Source organism: Haemorhous mexicanus, chromosome 3 (assembly GCF_027477595.1).
Source record: "Haemorhous mexicanus isolate bHaeMex1 chromosome 3, bHaeMex1.pri, whole genome shotgun sequence".
NCBI lineage: Eukaryota > Metazoa > Chordata > Aves > Passeriformes > Fringillidae > Haemorhous > Haemorhous mexicanus.
In genome coordinates this window covers 34638871-34663112 of record NC_082343.1, presented here as the reverse complement: position 1 = coordinate 34663112, position 24242 = coordinate 34638871, and the positions used below count along the sequence as shown (strand labels likewise).

The 24242-nt window shown below is 38.6% G+C and overlaps 1 protein-coding gene across 9 annotated transcripts in view; it reads left to right on the top strand.

The window, feature by feature from the left end:
* LTBP1 (latent transforming growth factor beta binding protein 1) overlaps positions 1 to 24242 on the top strand; it is a 189431-nt gene that overhangs the window by 43058 nt on the left and 122131 nt on the right. For 7 of the 9 annotated variants that reach the window (XM_059841317.1, XM_059841314.1, XM_059841319.1 and 4 more), the window contains exons 4-5: positions 5641 to 5816; positions 23520 to 23687. In XM_059841317.1, coding sequence (XP_059697300.1) covers positions 5641 to 5816; positions 23520 to 23687 — 344 coding nt within the window. Of the gene's footprint in view, positions 1 to 5640; positions 5817 to 23224; positions 23688 to 24242 lie in introns of those variants that run through there. The other 2 variants (XM_059841320.1, XM_059841321.1) reach the window with 2 other exon arrangements.

Sequence of the window (24242 nt, the reverse complement as noted above, 5' to 3'; positions counted from 1 at the left end):
AACTACTGTCTTTGCAAAGTTTTGCCTGGGGAAAAAATGCATTGCAAAGATATAAATCAAGGCAGTTGTATAAGGAAGATATTAATGCAATATTGTAGGGTTGTTATTGTAAGACAGCCAGGTCTCAGTGCTTGTTTTGCAGTGTTTGCACTGTATTTCAGGGACAGGACTTTTAAATATGCACAAAAAAATACATGTTTGCACATAAAATCAATTTTTGCAGATCTCTTGCAATGGTGAAAATAAAGAAAAGCTGAATGCTTCTCTCTTTCATCTTTGGTTACTGGTAGGACATGGTGAAACAGGCCATCCTTGACTGATGATGGGTATGATATTGTAAAGGGCTTTGGAGAAATCCCATCTGTTCATCATCAGCTGGGAAGTTAAACTTTTTCATGTACCTTAAAAAAAAAATTCAAAAATATATATCAGAGAAGCAGTGTAAGAAGCAAACAGCTGGCAAAGGTCAGGCCGAACTAGCAACTGAATTTTAGCAATTTACAGGGGGGTAGGGAGTTAGTTCTATTTCCGTGCCTTTTCAACTGGTCTGCATATTTTCTTTACTATCTCGTAGTTTTAGAAAATACTGGTTTTCTTTTCCTTTTGACTTTTCATTGTGACTTTGGGAGGAGGTAATGAAGAAGGAATTAATTTGTGTGTTTACATGAGGCAGTAGTGTTAACGATGAAAATTTTCTGAAATGTTGCTACCTAGGAACCAGGCATGAGCGCATCAGGCTTACAGTAAATAAAAGAAAGAAAGCAACCTGAGTGAGATTTGTCTTAGTTTAGTCTAGACAGTACTTTTCATGCCAAATGTTGTCAATCTTATTTCTGCTTGCCAGAGTTATTCTAATACATCACTTGCTTTCTCTGGTTTATCAAGCAAGAAAGCTTTCTTTTGCATGATAGCTGAAAATGTTTCTTCTTCCTCTGCAGTGCTCTTGTAACCTTATTAGTATTTGTCATATTGTTTGCTTGTTGAAGGTTCAGGTAAACATTTGTTTATCTGCCTGGCGTATGCTTTGGCAATGGAAAGTTTTTGTCAAGTTTATTAAGTTAATGTCAGTTGTATACCAAGTTCATCCAAACTGAGCAGAAGTATTTAAGAAAAACGGTCTAGACAAGTCTTAACTTTGGTTTTGTGTGATTATTGTAAGCAGATAACTTGGTGATTTAGATTAGATGGTTTAGTCTGCATTGAAACAAAAATTAAAAACTTGCACATCATGTGGAGGTGTTTCCATTTTAAAGAATTGGATTGATAAAGTTTACAGCTTTCCTGTGTAGTACTGAGTAAGCCACTCTTGGAAAACAAAGCTGTCTTAGCAGTAATTTATTAACATTAATATTTAATGCAAACTAAATTAAGGAAGAAAATTATAATACCTGAGAAGGATGGAGAAGGCAACTTTTGTAAATTCTAGAGGCTAAGATTTTAGCCTCCAGCATAGGGCGTTCATGGTTTTGGTGTGGCATGGTGTGTTGTTGGGTTTTTTACATGATTTAAAAAATGTTTTTTTATAATTTCAAGTGTTATGATGGACTTTGGTAGGCTGACAGTTGGGCTTCAGTGTGGCTGGATGGGTGGCAAGATAAAGGGTAAATAAAAATAAAATTACATAATACGAACAAACAAGGAAAGTCTTGTTGAACATGAGAAGATTGGGGCAGCCTTGGCTACAGTAACCAGGACATTGTGGAACTCAGTATCTTACATGAAGGAAGAGGTTGCAATTAAGATTGCAACCCTGGACTTCCAGAGAGTTAACTTTAGCCTTTTCAGAGACTTTTTTTTTTTTTTGACAAGTATCATTGGAATGTACCTTCAGGGAAGAGGGATCCAAGACAGCTGGTCAATATTCAAGGATTATTTTTTTCGGGCTCGAAAATGGTGTGTCCTGATGAGAAAGAAATTGAGCAAAGCAGGCAAGAGACTTGCACGGATAAAAACAGAGCTCCTGTCAATACCCAAGCACAAGCGAGAGATAAGCAGGGACAGAACACTTAAAACATAAACAGAGGTGTTGTCAGAGTATGCAGAAATGCAACAAGGAAGGCTGAGGCCCATCTGGAATTAAAAACTTGACCGAGGATATCAAGTACAGGAAGCAAATACATCAGTAACAAATAGGCAATTAAGGAAAACATGGGCCTGTTTTTAAATGAAGTGGGAACTCTGGTAACAGAGAAAACAAAGAAGGCAGAATTACTTAATGCCTTCTGTCCATCAGTCTTCACTGGCAAGAGCAGCCCTTAGGAATCTCTGACCTGGCACACCAGGGAAAAGGAATGGTGGAAGGAAGACTTCTGCTTTGTCAAGGAGGATTGTGTTAGAGATCACCTAGGCAAACCTGACATCCAGAAGTCCATGGACCACAAGGGGATGCATCCATGAGGGCTGAGAGAGATGGCAGACATCACAGCTAGGCCACTCATGGTCATATTTGAAGGGTCATGGCAGTCAGAAGTGGTCCTTGAGTACTAGAGGAAAGCAAATGTCACCCCAGCCTTCAAAAAAGGCAAGAAGGAGTCCCCAGGCAACTACTACCTCAATCTCTGGAAATGTAATGGAGTACTTTGTTCTGGAGGTCATCTTTAAGTGTGTGGAAGACCAAAAAGTGACCAGGAGTAGTCAGCATGGATTCACTAAAGATAAATCATGCTCCACCGACCCAGTTGTCTTCTACAGTGACAAAACTGCCTGGATGGATGAGGGGAGAGAAGTGAATATTTTCTACCTGGACTTCACCAAGCTCTTCAACACTGTCTCTAACAACATCCTCATAGACAAACTTGGGATGTGCAGGCTGGAGGAGTGGACAGTGAGGTGGTTTGTGAACTGTCTGAATGGCAGAACATTTGACCAGGTCCCATATTGTTCACTCATTCATCAATGACCTGGATAAAGGGGTAGATGCCTCCTCAGCAAGTTCACTGATGACACAAAACTGAGAAGATATCTCTGGCTGATACCCCAAGGTGCTGTGCAGGAGGAGCCTGACAGGCTGGAGGATGGGCAGAGAAGAACTGTCTGAAGTTCAAAGGCAAATGAACGGTCCTCTACCAGTACAGGCTGTGGTCTGGCCTGCTGGAAAGCAGCTCTTTGGAGAAGGACATGGGTGTCCTGGTAGACAACAAGCCATCCATGAGCCAGCAGTGAGCCCTTGTGGCCAAGAAGGCCAATGGAATCCTGGGGTGCATTAGGAAGAGCAGTGCCAGCAGGTCAAGGGAGGTGATCCTGCCCCTCTGCCCAGCCCTGGTGAGGCACATCTGGAGTGCTGAGTCCAGTTCTGGCTCCTCAGGACAAGAGAGATGTGGAGCTCCAGGTTTGAGCAGAGGGCAGCAAAGGTAATTAGGGGATTGCAAATCAGAAATCATTAGGAAGACCCTGCTTGAGCAGAGTTTTACCCCACCAGTGGTCCCTTCCAAGCTTAATCATTCTGGGATTCTGTAATGCTTTACAATTGATTTTAACCTTAACAGAAAACACTCAGTCACTTAAATGGCAGCATCTGTATCTGATATTTGAGCTCTGCTGTCAAGCCCTGCTTCTACATTCAGTATAGACACTCTTTTATGTGCAAAACCAGAAATGGATGTCCTTATGTGTAGGCATCAAATGGGGCCCATTAGAAAAAAACAGGTTGTGCAGGAGTGATTGCAGTGCTTCTTCAAAGAAATTAAATTCATATGTAAGCAGTACTGAAGGCAACAACTTCAGTTTTATCTCAGACTGAGGGTGGTCATACTTCTTATCAAAATGTGTTGGATTCTAAGCCTGACCTCCAATACCAGTGAAGGCTCTCTTTTATCTTCTGGTAGGAACCCTAAAGACAACATAGAAAATACAGTGTTTTCTCTTAGTCTGGCAAAAGGACTTGTACTGAATGTAATGAGACTGTGTAAGTACTGTTTTAGAAATATTGACTTCAAGCAGTTATGAGCAGTTGTGTTTCTGAGCAGTTATGTTTCTGTTCTACATAGGAGGCTTAGAATGTCACTATTAATGAATGCTCATGTTAACTTGGATCAGCTTGAGAAAAAGAGCATCTGTGTAGGACAAAACCCCATTGTTTGTTCTAACCACAAATCCATTGGCTACAGCAGTTACTAAGCATCTTGAATAACATGACCAAGGAGTTAGGCATTGCTTTGGAGATAGGGGCTGGCTCAGGCTCCACATGTCAGAAAACAATGCAGTAGTCATCTAAGTTCTTAGCTGAAACTCTGCAGTGTCACCTCTGTGGGGAAGTGCTGCTCAGCTGTCCTTTATAATATAGGGTTCATGACATTCTCAGAGGACAGTTATTTACCCTGCAGAACTGTGGCTCTGAGGGATAGTTGTTTCAAATCCCGTAACTTTTTCCCATTTTTCCATTTTTGAAGACTGAACTAGTTACAGACTCTCAGCTGAGAATGAAGTAAAGGAGGCTTACAGCATCCCACTCTGTATGCCTTCATTTGAGCAAAGGACGATGTGGTCCTGATAGCCACTGTTATTAGGCTAGTAATTGATTCTACTCTCCAAGGTGTGTGTGTCATTACAGTCTGATCTGCACTAGCTATGACTGCTTGAAGGCATGGTATTAGTAGGTTTGTTACTTGAAAATCTGTAATTACTTGCTAAATGGTGGGATTCTTCAGCCTTGGGGCCCCAAAGCAGCTTGCAGTTTCATTGCATGTAGCTAAGAGCTGCCCAATCTGTTGCCTTATAAATTACAAGAAGAGTGAAGCCAGTTTGTTAGTGAAGAAATTATTCCTACTGCTGATGGTTGCTAAATAACCAAGGACTTTTTGATAGGGAGAGGAGGGAATTGTTTCGGAAAGTTGGTGAGGCCTTGTGCAGTGAAAAGCTGAGGTCATAGGGAGGAATCTAAACATATGAGTCAGGGTAGCAGTGAGAGAATCCTGAGCTTGAAGGAATCTTCTTGTTTAACAGGAAGGGAAAATGGTTTTGGTGTTAAGGGAGGCCAAGTGGTTATGGGACATTTGTGGTTAGGGGACATTTGTCAGAGATGTTCAATAGTGCAGGCAAAGAGAAAGTGGATGGGCAAAGTAATGTGACTCTGGGACACAAACCTTGTGATTAGGTGGGAAACATCTGAAAAAGGGGAAGAGGAGCAGTGCTTTGCTCTTTTGCTAAGGGATATGGTGAAGAAGAAAATGATTTCTGGGAACAGAAGAGGAAAGTCGGATGGGTTTAGGTTCTACTTAATATACCTTCTCTGGAATGAGAGTTGTAAGAAATAGAAGAAGGTTTGAATGCATTATTGCTACTCTGACCTGTCTGGAAAGCTCTGTGTGTTAACAAATTTGAGCTGCAACTCATTTTGATCAGGACTTTTCCTTGTTCCTCCCTGTTTTCTGAGCTGTCCATGATATTTCTCTTGCCATGTCAAAAAGAAAGTTATATAATCCCTGTAGTCTTTCTTTCTTAGGAGTTTGAGCTGACAAGACAATGAGGGTGCTAAATGCTTGGAAAATTAGGTGCTTACTTCTAAGATAGTAGGTTTCCCAGACTGTATTTTGAGAATTTGGAGTACAGTTGAATGTGTCTTCAATTTTTTTACAAGTAGCTTCTAAGTCTAATTTATTAATTCTTACATTGTTCTGTCTTTTCTATCTCTTTCCAAAACAGGATGATACCCCTTTCATCTCAGACATTAATGATGAATCTTCATCATGGCCAAACACAGGAATATGTGATTAAGCCCAAATATTATCCAGTAAAAAAACTGATTTCAGGAGAGCAGTCCACTGAGGGCTCATTACCACTGAGGCTGGGCCAGGATCAACCTGCATCCCCTTTGCGATGTGAGTACAAAAAGCATATTCCCTTCCCTCCCCCCACAAAGCCTCCTCTCCCTGTTGTTTTTTAAGATCTTGAAATTTTCTGCAGTAACACTTGAAGAGAGAGAAAGGTTAAAACAACTATATGTGAGATTTCTTAGGTTAGAATATGCTCCAGTATTCTGCATTTTGTGCAGAAACAAAACAGATTTCCTGGATGAGAAAAAAAATTGAATCTGATTTGCTGTTGAAAATTTATCATGTTGTTTTTAGATAATAGTTTTTTCTTCAGAAAAGGGTGCTTTGTGAATGCTTTGCTAGAATAGGCACATCTATGAGTGTAGTCAGTGTCAGTATGATGGATATCATTTTGGAAAGCTGGAGTTCAGGGCTGTGGTCTCATTGGTGACTATTTTTCTCTATATTTAATTTATTACGTGTTTATGAACTTTTGCACAGTATGGAGCTGCCTGAGAGTTTCTGCTTCATATTTATAAAAAAAAGATTGTGTAGGTGCCCAGCTTGTGGCCTTGGCTCATGCCCCATTGTGTGCAGAGCTTGAGGACAAGTTTTGGCTTAGAAGATTAAGAGCTTGATGAATTATGGGTTAGGTATTACAGAACGTCTGCTGGCTTGATTTGGAGAAAAGTTCCTGCAGCTGAATAATGGACTTATTAACATTGAGACTTTAAGGTACTTGCAGTCTCCTGACAGACTTCCTTTGCTGTAGCACAAAGAATTATGTTCTGCTGAGGTTTTAGGGAAGAGCCTTTTCTTCTAAATCTTTACCTAGAATTCCTTTGTGTATATTTGCATTTCTGCATTGCACATCTTTATGGTCTGTCCATTTACACTTAATTACAACTCCCTGCTTCCTTTTCTTCAAGTATAAGTTTGTTGATGGTAAATTAGAGTATTGGCTCTAATGGGAAGAACAGTGGGCAGCTGGAGGTCTTTCAATTAACATTTTCAGAGTGGTGAAGTATACTTCTTGCAAAGCACTATCTCCCTTTCTTAGAAGTTTCAGAAAGATTTATTTTTTTTTTTTTAGTCACACTGTCAACATCAAGCAGTAGTCTCTTTAGTAAATGAGATAATACTGCTTTTTTTCCAGTCAGCAGTTGTTTTCCTTCATATAAAATATTAATGGCCACTGGGATTGGATTGTGACCATCTCTCATGACTCTTACTAGTCAAAGAGTTTACAAATTCCACGTTTTATAGTTCTCCAGTATTTGGTGTGACTGTTTCAGGTTGGATTCTGACAAAAAAAAAAAAAAAAAAAAAATCTTTCCTTTTGGCTACATTTTTCAGGCTAAGTCATTCTACCTTCAGTATACTCAGTGGTACTCACAAGTATCAAGCTGCCACTAAATGGATGGATTCTGTGAATTGGTTTTTTTCCTTCTGTGGTAGCATAAGGAGAAGACTCTATGCAGCTGTAAGACGAGGGAGCCAGTACTTCAAGCTCTTTCTAGCTTATTTGAGTCCCACTGTTCCTTACAGTGCTCTGAGGGACATGACTAGGAGAAGGAAAACCAGGATCTGAAGACTGGAGTGTTTTTATCATATTCTAAGCCCCTTATTGAACAGTGCATTAGTAAAACATTCTACCCTTACTGAAAAGCTTGTGAGTCCTAAAACAGCCAGAGGACAAGTAGAAAAAAGAGTTTCTATGGCCTGATAAGGTCAGCCATGATTTAAGTGTTGACTCAGAGGTAAAAGGCAAGCTGTGTGGATGGTGTCAAAATTTCTGATTCTGAGCTCTCTGTCAGCCTAAAAACCAGTCCCATTACCTGTTTCACCTGTTTTCTACATCTGTGAGGTGGGAGTTGGGGACAGCAACTTCTGATGAAGCAGTTTAGATATCTGCTAGTACAGAGTGCAGCTCGAGCTGTATATTGTTAGAGTCAAGGAGGATGTACTGCTGGCCTGAACAGGAGACCTAGAACGTGGCCAGCCATATCTGTTTGGGTTTTCTGGTTTCTGGAGGTACTGGGCTGAACTTGAAGATTAGAAGACTGCTTGTTTTCATAAAAATGGAGTTCTACATTTCAGCTGTCAGGCTGAAATTTAATGTTAGGGATGTTTGAATTAACTATTGTGAGGTAAGATTAGGATGTGAAACCTCATGTCAGGTGTCCTGTGATAACCACAAATATGCAGTTCTTAGTCCTGTCTTGACCAGAGATGGACTGTGTGAATTAGTTCATGCTTATGGTTGATGTTCATTGTCTAGCTAATTTATGAGTGTGGCTGATGATCTCATGGTGTTTTGTTATTGCTCTTAAATGTATAGTCTTACTTAATGGGTCAGGCTCTTACTTCATTGAACAGAGGAATTGGTAATGGCCATATGGAGATACTTGAAAAGGAAGAGGGGCAAAATGTAATAAATTTATTAAAAAGTAGAGGCCAGAAAGTTAGTACCGAATGCTTCACAACTTTTTTTTTTTTATGGTAGCATTAAGTAAAATTTCTTTAGTGATGAGAAGAAGGAGTAGCCAGGTAATACTTGGCATTGCCCAAGAGTTCATAGCAATCAATAAACATGGAGTGCAAAGCTACTCATTTGGTTGGGTTTTATGAACATTTCTATGCATTTTACTTGAAAACATTAACACTGTGCCAGAGACTGGCAATTGTGAAAAATATACCCCATAGAATAAATTTACTTCTCTAGCTGTAGCTGCAGTTGGTTTTGATTTTTCTGGACCTCTGTAGATTGTTTAAATCCAGTGATATAAAGTGGGTAGTCGTGAACCTGGAACAAGTATCAGTCTTTTGTTGCCTTTAGAGACAGGTCTGTCCTAGTAGAAACAAATGAGATGTGGGGTACTGGAAGAAAACTGCCAAACATGACCAAGTGCTTCTGAGGATCTTCTGATCTATAGGAAGTCAGTCATGTTTAAATGCCCCATCACAGTGTTGTCAAATGAGCTTTTGGATATACTGGGGTAAAAAACATTTAAGTTTAGTCACTTAAACATTTTTCAACTACAATAATTCAAGATGCCTTCTGGAATTTTTACTCTAGTGCATTTGTAAGCAGTTTCACTTCTCTGATAATGTTCAGAACATGCAGTAGAGTGCTCTTATTAAAAATTTTGGCTTTTAAGCTGAATTTTACTGTAAGGTTATGTATCACATCAACTTGAAAGAGCTTGAAAATTCAGCAAGCCTCTGGAGTTACAATTATAGCATTTAAAGTCACCCTGGGATGTGAAATTGAGTTACCTGCCAGTAGCAGGTAGCATTTCTGCTGTCAAGCATTTTGAACTTTTGTCCCATGGGATACAAACTCTGAGTAATTCTCAGGGGATGTAGTATTTGCTTAAAAGTACATAATGTCACACTTCTCCTGTAATCTGCCTAAATACTTGGAACCTCAGAGTGAAAAATTCTCTAGTAGTAGCAATGGCAGCAGCACAGAAATTTCAGCTGTAAAATTCTATTTGCAACCTAGTAGTCCATAAAACAGTAGGAATATTTTTTTTAGTAATTCAGGTACAACTACCTCAGACATTACCCACTAGTCCCTTAATGGCACTGTTAAATAGTAACCACTAGTCATCTGAGAATGAATCCTCTGAATACCAGTGCTTGTATCTCTGGATTTATAAATGTGGTGCTGAAAAAAATTAGAGGAATTTTGTGTGGTTTCTATTGGTCTAAAATGTATATGATAGTAAACAAATTCTAAATGTAGTCTTTTTGGAATTCCTTTCAACATAGCTATTGTGAGAACTGCTTATTACAGCAGGAAGAGGCTGGGAAGTTTTCAGTTTCACTCTATCCACTTCTGCTTGCTATATGGTTCTTCAGAAAATGCATTTAAATACACACTTCATTTTCCAGCCTACGATATCTGTGGGCTAGTGTTTAGTGGCTGTGTGCATTTTGCCCATTGAGCTGAAAATAGTGAAATTTCAGCTTCTGAAATCAATTGTCTGGTGTTGCCTGCATGTGGAAGACAGTTTTGTACACCCTCTCACCAGGATACAGTTCCTCATAAGCACAATGATGATGCCACTACTTCCCTGTTTTTGAGGCATGTTGAGAAAATGTATTAATTAGTGACTGAGGCAACCACAGAATGCACTGAAAGCAGAAGAGAAACTCAAGAGTACTTTACCTACAACTGGAATTCTATTATGGAGTGCAAAGCTACTCATTTGGCATAAGGCATATGTTTGTATAATGAAGTTATCCCAAGGAAGAAGAGTGGATAAGAAAGAAATGAGACTAATCTCTCTATTCAGGAAGACAATGTGAGAAGTATGTGAATTTTGCAATTGAAAGTTACTTGTTAAGTTGATAAAATTAGGTACTATACAAAACTACTTTCTTCTAGGTTGTTTTGTTCTAGGTTGGGTTGTTTTGGTCTTCACCAAAATTCTTTATAAAATTCATTAAAGAGAACTTGTCTCTACTTTAGGTAGTAAATGAAAATATGTCTTGAATTTAAGTAGTAAAGGTTAAATAAGGTTTAGTGAATTTGGGCTTGCAGCACCCTACTGTGTCTTAGTTGTATGTGTTGTTGGCTGAAAGTTGGACAAATATGACTCTATGGCTTTTGGACTCTTAGGATCTGCTCATGGTTCTGTGGACAACTCTTAAGTTCTTGTGTGAGGATGAAGCTGAAACACTATTAAAGTTGTGTAACTCCTCTAACTGTGGCTACGTTATATTACATCATATTTTGCATAAGTTTATACACACGAAATAAGCTTAATGTGGAAGAAAATGAACCAGCACTTAGAGTTGTGATGTGCTGAACAGAACACCCTGTTCCAAATTTGGCATAACAAGAGCTTTCCTCTATTGGCAGCACAATACACTGGTAACTTAGTGAAGCTCTTCTGTAAGTTAATATGTAATTACATGTGCTGGCTTCACTGATGCCTTCAGAGATTGATTTGAGCAAACCCCAGGAGTCACTTTGAAATTCCAATTTAAGCTATTTTTGTGGAACTGCACCATTCTGACTTCATTAAGTGACACTTACTTCATAATAATAGTATTTCCCTGCCAGGAAGTATGGGTAAAGAGCTGCAAAAGACATAAATATTTTACTGCTTAAAAAGGTGCACACAGAGATATGATATGTGTTGCGTATAAATGCATCTGTATGATTTGACATTCTACCCAAGTTCAGACTTTGGAAGAAAAACTCCCTGTGATCTTCACTGGGTCAGATACTCTTTCCACCATTCTTGTTATTGATTTGTGGAACTGCTCTTCATGAGCAGCAAAATAATTCTCTCTCTGGCATGTCTTAACTAGATCATTGCATTGTGATCCTTGTGTCTTATGCCTATGAATGCATTTATGGATATTAGAGGTAACCAGTGGTAATATTCCCAAGTAGAAGTTTTGGGAAATTTGGAGGTGAGGGAGGATTTTAAGGCTACACTCTGGTACAGCCAGCCAGAATGAGGTGAGTGCAACCAGAATGAGCACTTAGAAGATTAACATTAAGGAGTAACTGAATGATTACAACATAGTCTGTTTGGAGGGAATGTAGAGTCAAATTGGCTTCAGTCACTCATGGCAACTGACATTCATGCATTGCTCCTAAAATTGTACATAGTCAGTTGCAAGGGGATGGGGTAAGTGTATAAGTATTGGGGACTTTTTTCTTTCATTTTCTCAAATGCATGTGTGTTCAAAGCTGTGCTCTCATTCCAGAGTAGAAGGGATTTTTAAGAGACAAGCTAAAAAGTTTAAGATAAAATCTTGTTCCTGTCAGCATCAGGGTCAAACAGCACTGGGGCTTTTCAAAGAACAATTTCAGTGTGAAGCATTCTTTTCCTCTCTACCATTTCAGAGCATTATTCTTCCTGCTGTTGAACAATATGGTGATTCGTAACAGCCAGTTAAAGTTTACTTTTGATTCCAGAAAGACTTGGAAACAACAGGCTAAATTCTAGGTATAAAATGAGTTATGAAGATTCACATTAATGCAGCTAACTCTAGCAAACCAAGCAGCACATTTACTTTGCTTTTGCCTCAAAAAATAGTGACAAATTCTGAAAAAATAACTAACAAATGAATGCAGTTTATTTAGCAATTGTAAAAGACTATGGAGTTCTTTGGAAACCTTGGAGACAGAATAGCTCTGTATAAATACAAGCTATTTCACTCAGTATACTGTTGCTGTAGGCATTCTAACAATACCCTTGCTAAGCTGTCTTCATGATTATTTGTGTGTCTATTAAGGGCTCACAATTGAGGAGGCCAGAAAATCAGCACCCCCCCAAAACGTACTGTATTTTTCTCTCTGGACTCTGAAAAGATTTTATGGCCCTGAGCTCACTAGAAAATAAATGTCTGCCTGACAGGCAAAGGCTGCTGGTGCTTTTATAGAAACTATTTTAAATGTTGCATTCACCCAAAAATGAATTCTCATCTCCATGCTTTAAAATACAGAGACTGATATACAGCAGAATTAAGAAGAATGTTGGAAAAACATGGTGATCTGGCAAACAGAATTAAAATCAGTTCAAAGCATGTAATTGCTGGGGGAAAACACAGACTGAGACAATTGCATCTCAGCTTCTGAGATGAAAGAGTATTGGCTCCAAAACCAAAAATTTCTTAAGTAGATAAGAGGAGGTTTTCCAGAAAATTCTGTAGGGGAAAGCCTTTATGATGTTTAAAAAATGTTAATTTAGGTGGATATAGAGACCTATTGAACCCACACAATTAAACATTAAAAGTCCTTTAGCCTGGCTAACTCCAGAGTTGCTGTAATACAAATCTTTGATATCAAGAATTGATTCTGATTGTTGCAAGTAGCTGAGTCTGGTTTTCTTCATGTGCAAGTGCTCTTCTGTCAGTGCCATTGCCTATGCTAGAAGGAATGAACAAATGTTGACAAAAGAATTACTGTACAAAGGTTCATACCCTGTGATGCTGAGATTTCAGAATTAGTGATATCCTTATGTCTGTTGTCATTTTTCCCCTCTTCAGAAAATTAGGGGGAAAAAAGATCTTGGCTTCATGTACTGCTGAGAGACAAGATTTTTAATGGTGATTCAACATGCAGAGGCGGCTGTATTCATTTATAACTTAATTCCGTGATGTCCTGTCCTTTGTCACTGTTTACAGTTTGTTGATTTCCCTAGTGCTTTTTGGTTGTTTCCGTTCAGGAAATGAAATGTCAAGTGGATATACTTTAGTAAGGTAATATTAATTAAATTTTTATTCCCCATTCTTCCTAGAAATGATGAACATTGACTCTTGCAATTTAGACTTTTTTCTCATTTGAGGAAGTCATGTATGTTGGGAGGGGGAAACTCTATCTCAAGAATTTATTTTCTTGAGAAATGCTCTTCCAGCTTGAGACTTGTTATACTATTGTCTAATATTTGTATTATTGTTGAAGAAGCCTAAATAATAACCTTAGGCAAAAGGCATAATTTGAGAGGAGTACATAATTTCAGGTGGCAATGAGTCTCATTCTCAGTGTCTAAGACCAAATTCAGACCACCTTGTTAAAGAGTCCTGTTGATAAAGTGGGCAATGGCATAATATTTAGCTGGTAATATTAAAGCTCCTGTATGGTTGTAAGTTTGTGTGTAAAGATGTTGACTTCATTATCAGAGTGTGCATTGCAGCAGCTTTCATCAGTGGAAAATTGCTTGTGATGGGCTGTAAAGTTACTGCTGCTTTATTACAGCCAAGATGAGAATTGTGACCCTAACCCTAACTCTGTGCCTTAGATGATGTCTGTGTCTAAATGCAGCTTTTGGGCCTTTGTTACCATATCACTCAAGTGAAGTCTTTTTGGGTCCAGGTATGCTTAGGTACCTAGGAAGCTGGATAATTTGAATGGAAGCTTAAAAAGGCTTGTTCACCTTAATGCTGTGCTTACAGCTGGAGTAGTATCCAACCCCAAACCTGAAGTGCTGATGTGAACTCAAGCATGAGTCTCTTCAAGAGCTTGAAGTTCTGTTTCAGGACAAGTACTTCACTCTGGGAAGGACAGGCCATATGGGTGCTGATATTTTGTGTAATTCATATTTGAAATTGCAGCTGAAGCACTTGACTGCCTGCCTATCCTTAGAAGTACACTCAGCTGAACTCTCCTGCAGGATTAAGCTCCCCAAGGACTGCTATAGCAGTCATAGTGGTGTCTGGAATGCAGCTGCAGTGAAGTCACATAGTTCTTCAAAGAAAAGTGGCTGAGCCTTAAACTAAGCAGTCTTGAACTAAGGATTTGAAATAGGCAATGTTAGGTCATCGGCATTTACCTCTGGATGGGTTGGGCACACTCCTGTTCAGTGTTCTGCTTGCTCTATGTAATCAGTTTCTCTCATTCCTTGGAAAAGAGACCTAGGACTGGTAAGTGAGTATAACTCGAGGCTAAAATTTAGCTCTTTATCATCATAACCATTTGTGGGTCTAGTTTAAATATAATTTATTTAAACGAAATAAAAGCAGTACAGATTAAAAGAATTATAGCCCAGTAAGTTTATTGAAATGAGTTGAAGCCATTCCATCAGACATCAAACCACACTGCATGCTCTATTTGGGTTGGGTACCTTTTTCTGGATCACTCTCAACTATGGGAAGGGAAACAATAGTTATGTATCTCATTACCAGGGAGAAGAGAATGGCTGTAGTTTAAGATATTGTATATAGGATATATACAATATGAGGATTGTATATTAAGAATCCTTGTAGTGGTCAAAAAGACAAGGAAAACAAAAGGTGATTCATAAAACCTGCTGGCAGAGACTTCAGATTTCAAATCTATTTGTGATTTGTACGTTATGGGTTTCCACAGGACAAAAACGAATGTAATTTCTGCGAATTCCTCTCTTGCTCTAAAAGACTGTGTCAAGGAGAGAATTTATCAGCAAAGGGTTTGTGGCATGTAAACACAGTTAGATCTTTCTAAACAATCTCAGCACTTGTGCCTGCATATGCTCCTTTGGTACTTTTGAGTGAAGCCGTCCGTACAAAACACAAAAAAACTGTTGCAGATAGTAGAAATCTTTTTGGAATTTATTAAAATTAATCGAGGAAACCTACTTGAATGAAACAAGTGTTGCTGTAGTAAATGACTTCAAACAGTACACTGTTCACACTCATCTCTATTTTCAACTGATATTAAGATAATTGAAGAGTGGGTTATTTGCCTCTCCTAGAATAGACTGCTAAAAATTTTAAAGTGTTTTGGAGGGTGGTGGAGGTGGTGATGAGGAAGATAGTGGAATTCTCTGTTCTATTCCTTGACAGGGAGCAAGGAAGAGATTGTATCCCTGGGATAATCAGGAAGGGGAAAAGACTTTCCCAGTTATTTTCTGTTCAGTTACCTTCTTCCTTCCTAGAAGCTTCCTACCTGATGCTTCCTGGAAGCATCAAACTTTCTTTTGAATTGATTTCTTTTCCTGTTTGTCTAGCATGCTGAAGAAGCAAGCAGGGCTTAAAGAGAGGGTAGAGAAACAAGGGTGAGATGGAATCAGGAAGTCTGAGAGCTCAGTTCTTACTGCAGGGAGAAGATTGTGGTACGAGCTTCTGAGCAAGACAGAAGGAAGAAGAGATGTGAAGATTAGAGACATGGCTAGTCAGAAATAGGTCTCTAGAGAAGTGTGTGTAATTGCAATAGTGGCAATAAGAATGGCAACAAAAATACAAGTGCATATCTCTCTTCAGCTACTGTCATATTAGATAGGTGGATTGTGTTTTGCTTTTTTTTGGAAGCCTTTTAGTTTGCTTTAAGACAAAAAACCTGAGCACTTTTTGAAAAGTGATGAAATATCAAAGGTTAAGTTTTATTAACTAATGAAATACATGAATAGCATCATACAAATGCAGCAAAAATATGAAGCACAGAAATAATGAAAAGTAGGAATGCTAAACTAATTACATTTCAATAATGTGTTTCTACAGCTGTCTAGACATGTTAAATCAAGTACAGCTTGCCACGCTGTCATCTTGCTCAAAATGCTTGACTGGGTGGATGTGTGCACATAGACCTCACCTCGTGCACAACTGGGGATGTACTCTTAAGCATTAGAGAAGGCATTGGATCTTGGATGAAATAAATCTGGATCATCTTATTTTTAATTTTATTGACATGTCTAATTTTTCCCAATGCTTGTGAAAAGGGAACTGGCTGTGAGGTGATCTAGGGAACAGCAACCAAGTTTCTGCAAAGAGCAAAGGTAGGCATTTTATATTGAAGCCAAAAGTCAAATTACTCAACAGCTGTCTCTTGCCTTTATTTAATCCATGTAGTTTTCAGACTTGTCTGTTCTTGTGACTGTTACAGAAAGATTAAGACTTATATTTTGCATGATTTTTAGATGGGCAAGATTTGAATGCAGGAGATTTTACTCCAGTACTCAGAGCAGAGTAAGGGTTGAGTTTGGTCCTGCCAAGGTTGTGCAAGGGGTGTTCTACATTTCTTTTACTGGGATGATATCTATATCAACAGATCAGAAAGGGATTTGGGAGATGTGTGCCCCTTTGGCCTACCTACAGATTGGTTCTGGGTGTGAAGTATCAATGCATTGTTGGGAGACAAAAATAAATTAAAATCATAGAAGCATTTTATATAAGGCTGTGTTAAGTAATTCTGCTGCTCTCTCCCCACCATTGATCAGCCCTCAGCTGCAGTGAAGTGTGGTTTTGGACAGGGTTTGTGAAGAAAGATGAGGACCAAGTGACTGGTATCAAAAGCAAAACAAAAAAGATGTAGAACTGCAAAAGATGGGCTGTTAGACCGTGTTTTGAGGTTTTGGTCTGGTCAAAATGAGACTGAGGGAGATTGATGGCAGTGGTCTTCAAGTTTGTTAGAAAATAATCCACAGAGGAATAATGTTTTGGTAAAGTTTGTTGTAGATAAAGCAGAGCAATAGTTTGCTTGAGTTGCTTGAGAGGAAACGTGGGTTACATGTTAGGAATACCTTTACAATAAGAGAGACTGAAGTGCTGGAATAAATTCTTCAGGGAGATTGTGGAATCTGCATAATAGAAGGGGTTTGAGGATAGTCTGAACAAACCTTTTGTTTAATGTTGCTGTTTTATCCTGGGAAAATGAAGATAGGGGAGATTAAGTGATCTCTCAGAATCTCTTTCAGCCATTTCTGTGCCTTTCAAAGCCTGTATTTCTCTCAGTGTGTAATCAAAAATTGAGGGAAGATCTGCCTGTGGCCTATATGCCAATCTAGTGTGTCTTTATCTTTTTATTTTCTTTTTTTTCTGATTATTTTTTTCTTCTTCTTTAGCTCCTAGCATTACGAATCTTCTAGATGATGCTATTTCTAAGTTGTATGACAGCTAAGTTCAACTAGTTCTGATCTTTGTAAACTAGATTTTTATTGGTTGGTTGAGTTTTTTATTTTATTTTAAATTGATGACTAAGTGGTGACAAGACAGAACTTCCTCATATATTGTCAAACGTGTGAAAAGGTCATTTGACAGTAGTTCTAAGAGCTTAACTATCTTACTTGTGTGGTTGATTTTTATACAATGTTATCTTTCCTTCTAGCTGAACAAGCATGTTTAGTGTAAGGACTAAACCAGGTGCATTGGTGAAATAACTGGGAGACATCTCTTTTAGGAAATAAGTAATTTCCTTCTGCTTATTTTCTGTTTGTTTTTGTTTTTTGTGTCAGCATTTAGCGAAGAAAAAAGAGAGGGTGTTGGTCATCTAAGAATTTAAAATGTTGAATGTATTAGCTGCTTAAAAGCTAATTTGGTTTGATTTTTGAAGATTCAATTTTAAATGCTCTGCTCATGCATCATGATTATAATTTGAAAATGTAAAATAGCCTGAAATAATCTATTCTCATTGTGAAGAGAATATAATTTTAAAATAGAGTCTTCAGGTCTGATGACACACTGTGTAGATAAACATATGAAAACATACTGGGATCAGTGCAGAAGTAGAATGTCATGGAAAGAGAGTAGTGTATATCATTACTGGAGGCACTGATGGAATGTCTATAGTTCTGCTAGTTCTGTTTCCTTAGGAGATTTGCCTCAGGATATTTGTCATAAGTGAAGGCATGTTAAAACAAAAACCCAACAAAAACCAAAACAATGAGAACAACCCCCCCCCCCCCCCCCCCCCCCCCAAAGCTGGCTTCTTAAAATACTTTTAGAAATCTGTGTACAAGGAATATGGGAGATGTATCCATAAGCTACACTATGTACCAGTGTATTCAGCTGGTAGAAGCCACTGCTTGTGATTTTTTTTTTCTTAAATTGTGAATCCTTTTGGTTAGATCACTGTGAAGCACAAAACCATCACACAAATAACATCAATCTTTTTGACACATTAGAAGATTTTATTCTCTTTGCCCCCTTGACCTATGTAGTTATCTATTTAACTGAATACCAGTCCTGCTTTCACTAGTGTTGCTAGCTCATTGTTTTCCTGCAAAACAGGGACATACCACAAATCATCTGAGCTCCACTGCAGCTATTGAATACTGTCAGAATGTTGGAGCTGTGAGAGCAGCCATAAACCCAAGGAAAAGGAGTGTTTATAGAAATTCTTCTAGGAAGGAACAAAGTCTGAATTGCATTACACAGCAACTCAGGAGGTTGAGGAGGAATCCTTCCCTTTACACAATTCTTTCCTGGCATGGCTGTGTAAGCTGTTATGGCCACCTAAACATAAAGCCTGCCACCTGCCCTGTCTTAACTATTTCACCTGTTTTGTTAATGCAGGAGGAAAAAAATTGTCATAATGAATAGTGGGGGCAGAAAGGGTTCTATTAAGAAATCCTTTTGCTTGCATTTTCCAGTTCTCCTGCAGTTGTTGTTAAATCATAAATTTTTCACAGCAGGAGTTTCCTGTGTTCATGATATTATATCATAGTGACTTATGGAGATGGAAAAAAAATCACATGCATATCATGCCAATTTTAAACTAAAATCTCAGCACTTCACCCAGACATCTTTCTTTTTTTTAAATCTGGCTCAAGAGTTTTACAGATTTTGGAAATTATGGGTACATTCTTCCACTGATCTCTTTTGTCAAATGTATCACAGAGCTCTTAAGTATAAGTGAGCCTGGAGTAGGAGGCAGGATGATGGCGCTGTTGGCTGAATCTCATTGTGAGTTTGCTGTCTAGCTGAGGGATGAAGTTTTATCCACTATTATTCATCTTGATCGTCCTGTCTTTATTAAAACAACAATCTGTCTCTAATTTGGGTGTTTTTTTCAGTATTTTTGCTATTTATTTGGTGTTTGCAACTTGTACTTTTGTTTTTTTTCATTAGGCTTGTTTGTTTACCTGGTCTCATATTTGTATTTCTTCAGTCTGCTCTTATACTTAGGAGCATAGTGAGGTGTTTCATTTCCACATGTTTGAAATTGGTCTAGAAGAGTTTGATTTACATCTGTCTGTATATATATAGAAAAAAAATTATTCCAGGTGTGTTGTTGTAGCACTATCAATTTTTTTCCAAAAATGGATTTGAGGTAATCTAAGTTGCAGATTTTGTTATGCCTGTGTCACAGTGGCATCATCAGTAGAGGCTCTGGAGTTTGAAGAAAATATTCTGTATGCTTCCTTAAAAATATACTGTCCTTTAATAGGAGCTAGTCCAAAGTCAAAAGAGCTCAAGGCTGCAGCAGTACCGGTCCTTTCCTAGTGTGAAATTAGCATTAATACTGCAAAATCAGCTAACAGATATTGAAGGATAGTTTCTCATTTAGAATTGAATTTTCCTCTCTGGAGAAGAGGAGGGGGAAAAATACAGAAGAGGAGATTGAAGGAAGTCCAAGAGCCTAAACTTGAAGTTTCTGCTAAAAGCTTCCTTTCAGGAGAAGAGCTTGTGGTCTTTTTTTCAAATTGAACCTGTGTGTATTAAGCTCATTGTTAAGGTCCCTAACCCTCAGAATCTGTGAGGATAGTACTGTTTACTTCTCTGTAACTGCAGAAAAGAATGGTAGTGACATCTCTGCCTTGAATCACCTCGTCAAACACTGATCAGTTTTTAAGCTCAGAGGCTGTAATTAGCTTTGTATCCATACTAAATGTCTTCAAAAGAATTGAAGTTAAAAGCTGTGACATGCTGGGGAGGGAGAACAAACTAAGTGGTTTTACAGTCTTTATAAACCTTAGAAAGATGGAGAAAATCTTCCCATGTCTAAAGAATATGAAGGTGTCTTATTTCTGTCTCTTTGCAACTATCAAAACAGGAATATCTGAGAATTTGCTTTATAGCAGAATAATTAGCAGACAGCTAGATAAACACATCATGTGATGGTTCACCCACCAGCTGGCAGGTCAAGCACAAAGGGTTCTAGGAAATGGGGTTACATCAGGCTGGTCACTGGTGACTACTGGGTGTCTATTGGGCTACATTTTAGGGTCAGTGCTCTTCAACGCAGTTTTGGGTGCCACACTATAAGAAGCCTATAAAGCAGCTGGACAGTGTCCATAGAAGGGCCATGAAAACAGGAAGGGCCTTGAGGAGAAGCCGTATGAGGAGCAGCATACTTGGTCTTTTCAGCCTGGAGGAGACTGAGGGGAGACCTCACTGCAGCTACAGCTTCCTCATCAGGGGAACAGGAGGGGCAGGCACTGATCTCTGCTCTGTGGTGAACAGTGACAGGACTCTCGGGAATGGTCTGAAGCTGTGTCAGGAGAGGTTTAGGTTGGTTATTAGGAAAAGGTTCTTCTCCCAGAGGGTAGCTGGGCACCAGGGAAGTGGTCACAGCACCAGCCTGACAGAGTTGAAGAAGTGTTTGGACAAAGCTCTCAGGCACATGGTGTGACTCATGGGTTGGTTCTGTGCAGGGCTAGGAACTGGACTCTGTGTAAGTACCTTCTAACTCAGGAGATTCTATGAAAAACTTTGCTGAATAATTACTTGAATATTTGTAGGGGCTAGAGCTTCCATCATGTTGTTTTTAGGACTTCTTCCTGAAAAACTCCATTTAAACATTGTTTTACTCTTGATCTCGCTAGGTATTGATCTGTATTTTTGAAAGTACTGTTTGACTACTATTACTCCCAAACTTAGATACTAGTATTTTCTTATCCGAAAACCTTGAAAAGCAAGTATTACAATTTCTGTTGACTCTCATACTAAGGTATCTCTTTTACTAGAATAATTGTGCTACAGGATTTTCTGGTGAAATCTAAACTAGGTCATAAAAATTATTTTAAAATTTTTGTTATTGGGAACACTATGCCCAAGTGTTCTTACTATAGCTCAGCACGCAACAACATAGTACAGAATACTGTGAAGGAGAATTAAATGATGATTTAATGTCATCTTTACTATTTCAAAAACATAACTATGGGGCTGACGCTGGGTGTGCAGACAATCTATTGCACTTTAAGCTGGATCACACTCAAAAGAGCTGCTTGGGTTCATGAATAGCACATTTTATGGAATGCAACACATGGATGTTTCTTCTGGATTGCTGGTGCCAAATGTATTAACTGCAGAGTAGGTGTATTTAGCACTAATGACACTATTGTTTTCATGAGCTTCGTGTCCCAAGTCAACACTCAGCAGAGCGGAGGGGACAAGACTTACTGAAAGGTGTTCCTCTGGGGGGATGAGGACAGCAAACCTGTCAGTCTGTCCCTGTCATGTTGAATTCGCATCTCCTGGGTAGACAGAAAATGGCAGTACTTCTTATAACTCACTAATGATGGTTGTGCCACGTGCTATGGTGGGACTATGGTCAAACCTGCTGTTCTTTGTGGACACATTGTACAGAATATTTCTTGGCAGGATGTGTACTTGGTTTGTACAAAACATCTCTGGGTGTCAGGTAGAAGAATCAGACCCTCATGGCCTCCACTTTTCTCCCATGTTCCTTCCTGATGCCACAGCAACACAAACCATGTGACCATTCAGTTTCAGTGTTTTCTCTCCATCTCCTATTGAGCTCTGCATTTTCTGCCCTTCCAACACTGACAAAGTTGAGTTTTTTTTTTTCCAGCTAAGCCAGGAAGTTTGTCTGGGTCCCCCAATACTGGTTTCTACAGTGTAGGCAGGACCAACTTTTCTGACTCAACTATCCCTGTTTTTTTAATTAGATCACATCCTTAAGGAAAAGTATTGCTAAAATGTCTGAAAATATAATACATAAAATTGACTGTTTTATAGGAAAATATATATATAAAACTATGCAAGTAAAATACATAGATGGCAATCTTGCTTTTGAAGCTATGCTTTAAAAAAGCAAAGCTTCAAAGTTCTACCCTCAGCAGTTCATAGGTCCCTTATATCTGTTAAAGGTGTATTCATTTTTGTAAGAAATGCGTGGCATCTTAGAATCCAACACATCTTCTAAATCACAATATTAGCCTTTGCTCAAAGTATTTTATTCTTGTATCTGCCAGGGCTCTTCCTTTTCTAAGCACTGTTTATGGAGAATAAGGTGGGAGCATCTGTACTACAGCTGCTGTTCAAATAGAGCAAGGCCTTTACTGTAGACAAAACAATCAGCACAATTGCTTAAATTTATTTGTTTATGAAGAGCCAGAAATAAGGAGGTTTTATATTCTTTCGAAATAGGAAGATTTGTAAGATTTTCTTGATATTTTCAGAAAAGTGTTTGTCTGGAAGGTATTTCATGAACTAGGTTAGGCAACTATCCAGCAACTTTTTTATTTCTATGACATCAGGAAGAAGGAGATTCTTCTCTTTCTGTGCCTCATATCTTGGCATTCTTAGGTTTGATATGAAAGTACTTATTAATAGTGTCCACAAAGATGCTCTGATATATTTTCAAGAACTTACTTAATTTATTAGTAGTATGCAGATGACAAAATGTTTTCTTTTTAAATAATTGCAAATGGAATCTTTTCTTTTCCCCATTTTTCCTAATAAGTAGTTTTAATACAGTTTTTGTCTTCAGCTGTTAGATGTAGGATCAAATACATCTGGTTTTACATATAATTCTCTAACAAGAAATTCTTATAACTAGCTTAATAACAAATTAGTGCTCATGCAGTCTTTATAACATTCAAGTTTTTTTTTAAATGACTATAGGGAAGTATATAAAAAAGGTGAATCTAGCTGTTTTTTATCTTTGATCTCATTACCTTAAAGCACTGATACTTCTCACTCCTTTCTCTGAGCTATTTATTAATAAAACAAAGGCTGACAGTAGAGCTTGGTCTATAATATGCAAATTCTTGTGGAAAAATAGTGCCAAAAAACCGTGAGGAAAAAATGGGTCCAGGCAGCTGCGTCACAAGGTTTGACCACTTCAGGCTGGGGTGCCAGGAGATTTGAGACAGATGTTTTCAGACATGCCGCATGCCTAAAACGTTTCCAGGGGTTGAGCTACAAATAGTGACTTAATAAGTGCAGAAACAGGAAAAGTATGTAGGAGTACACAAGAGTTTATTCACCTCTAGGTGCAGAGCCAGCTCTTTACATTACATCTGCCTGTCAGGGTTGGCTATTTAAGCTGTCATGCCCTTGGTATTGCTCTTTGTCTGCCTGTGAATAAAGTGCAGCATTGTGATTACTAATCCCACTCCAGTGACTTGACTTTAAATGTGGTTTTGGAGCAGATCCCGGAGTTCTGTTTGCTAAGCTTCCTACTCCTGTTTCAGAGACACCACTGGAGATCTATGAGAGAGCACTGCAGACTGCCCTCCTCCTGTAGACCTGTCGCCTTCCCCCCTGTGCCTTTTTTTTTCCTAAGAACTTTTTGAAGGAAATCAATGGATACCAAAGTGATCTGTTTATTTTTCTTTTTTTCTTTGCCTCCGCTGACAGTGGGAAATCACACTGGTCGCATCAAGGTGGTCTTTACACCCAGCATCTGTAAAGTGACTTGTACCAAAGGCAACTGTCAGAACAACTGTGAGAAGGGAAATACAACCACCCTCATCAGTGAAAACGGCCATGCTGCTGACACTCTGACAGCAACTAACTTCCGAGTAGGTAAGTACCCTGAAACTGTGTTTGTCCTCAGCTGTCCTCTCTTGACTAACACAGGGAGGAGATGTTTTGTTATTAATACCAGTTGTGCATCTGTTACTCTTTGTTTGGAGGGCTCTGCTGAGTAGGAACCATTGTATGCTAGACAAGCTTTCTGGTGTCCTTCGGAAATGTTCCCAAAAGTTCCTTTTGTGTCAGAGAAAAAAAGCTCCCATATTTTTCACCTGAATTTTCAGCTGCCGGGATGCACACGCTGAACTGAAGCTTTCAGTAAAATTCCTTCCTGAGAGTTTGTGTTAGTAAATAGGGAAAATGACAGATGACACATAAGGTTGTGTTTCCTGTTTTTTACATGTTTAATATGTATCAAATGCACATAAAACCTAGTGAACAGCTAACAGTGACTCTGTCTTCAAAAATTTGTTCAGCAGTTCCTTAAAACTACAGCACTTCTTAAATATGCAGTAGCTTAAAACTTTTCTTACTGCTGAAAGTAAGTCGGGTTTCATATTTGGCATTTTTAGAAACTGAAATAATGTTAAGCCTAATTAAAGTTAT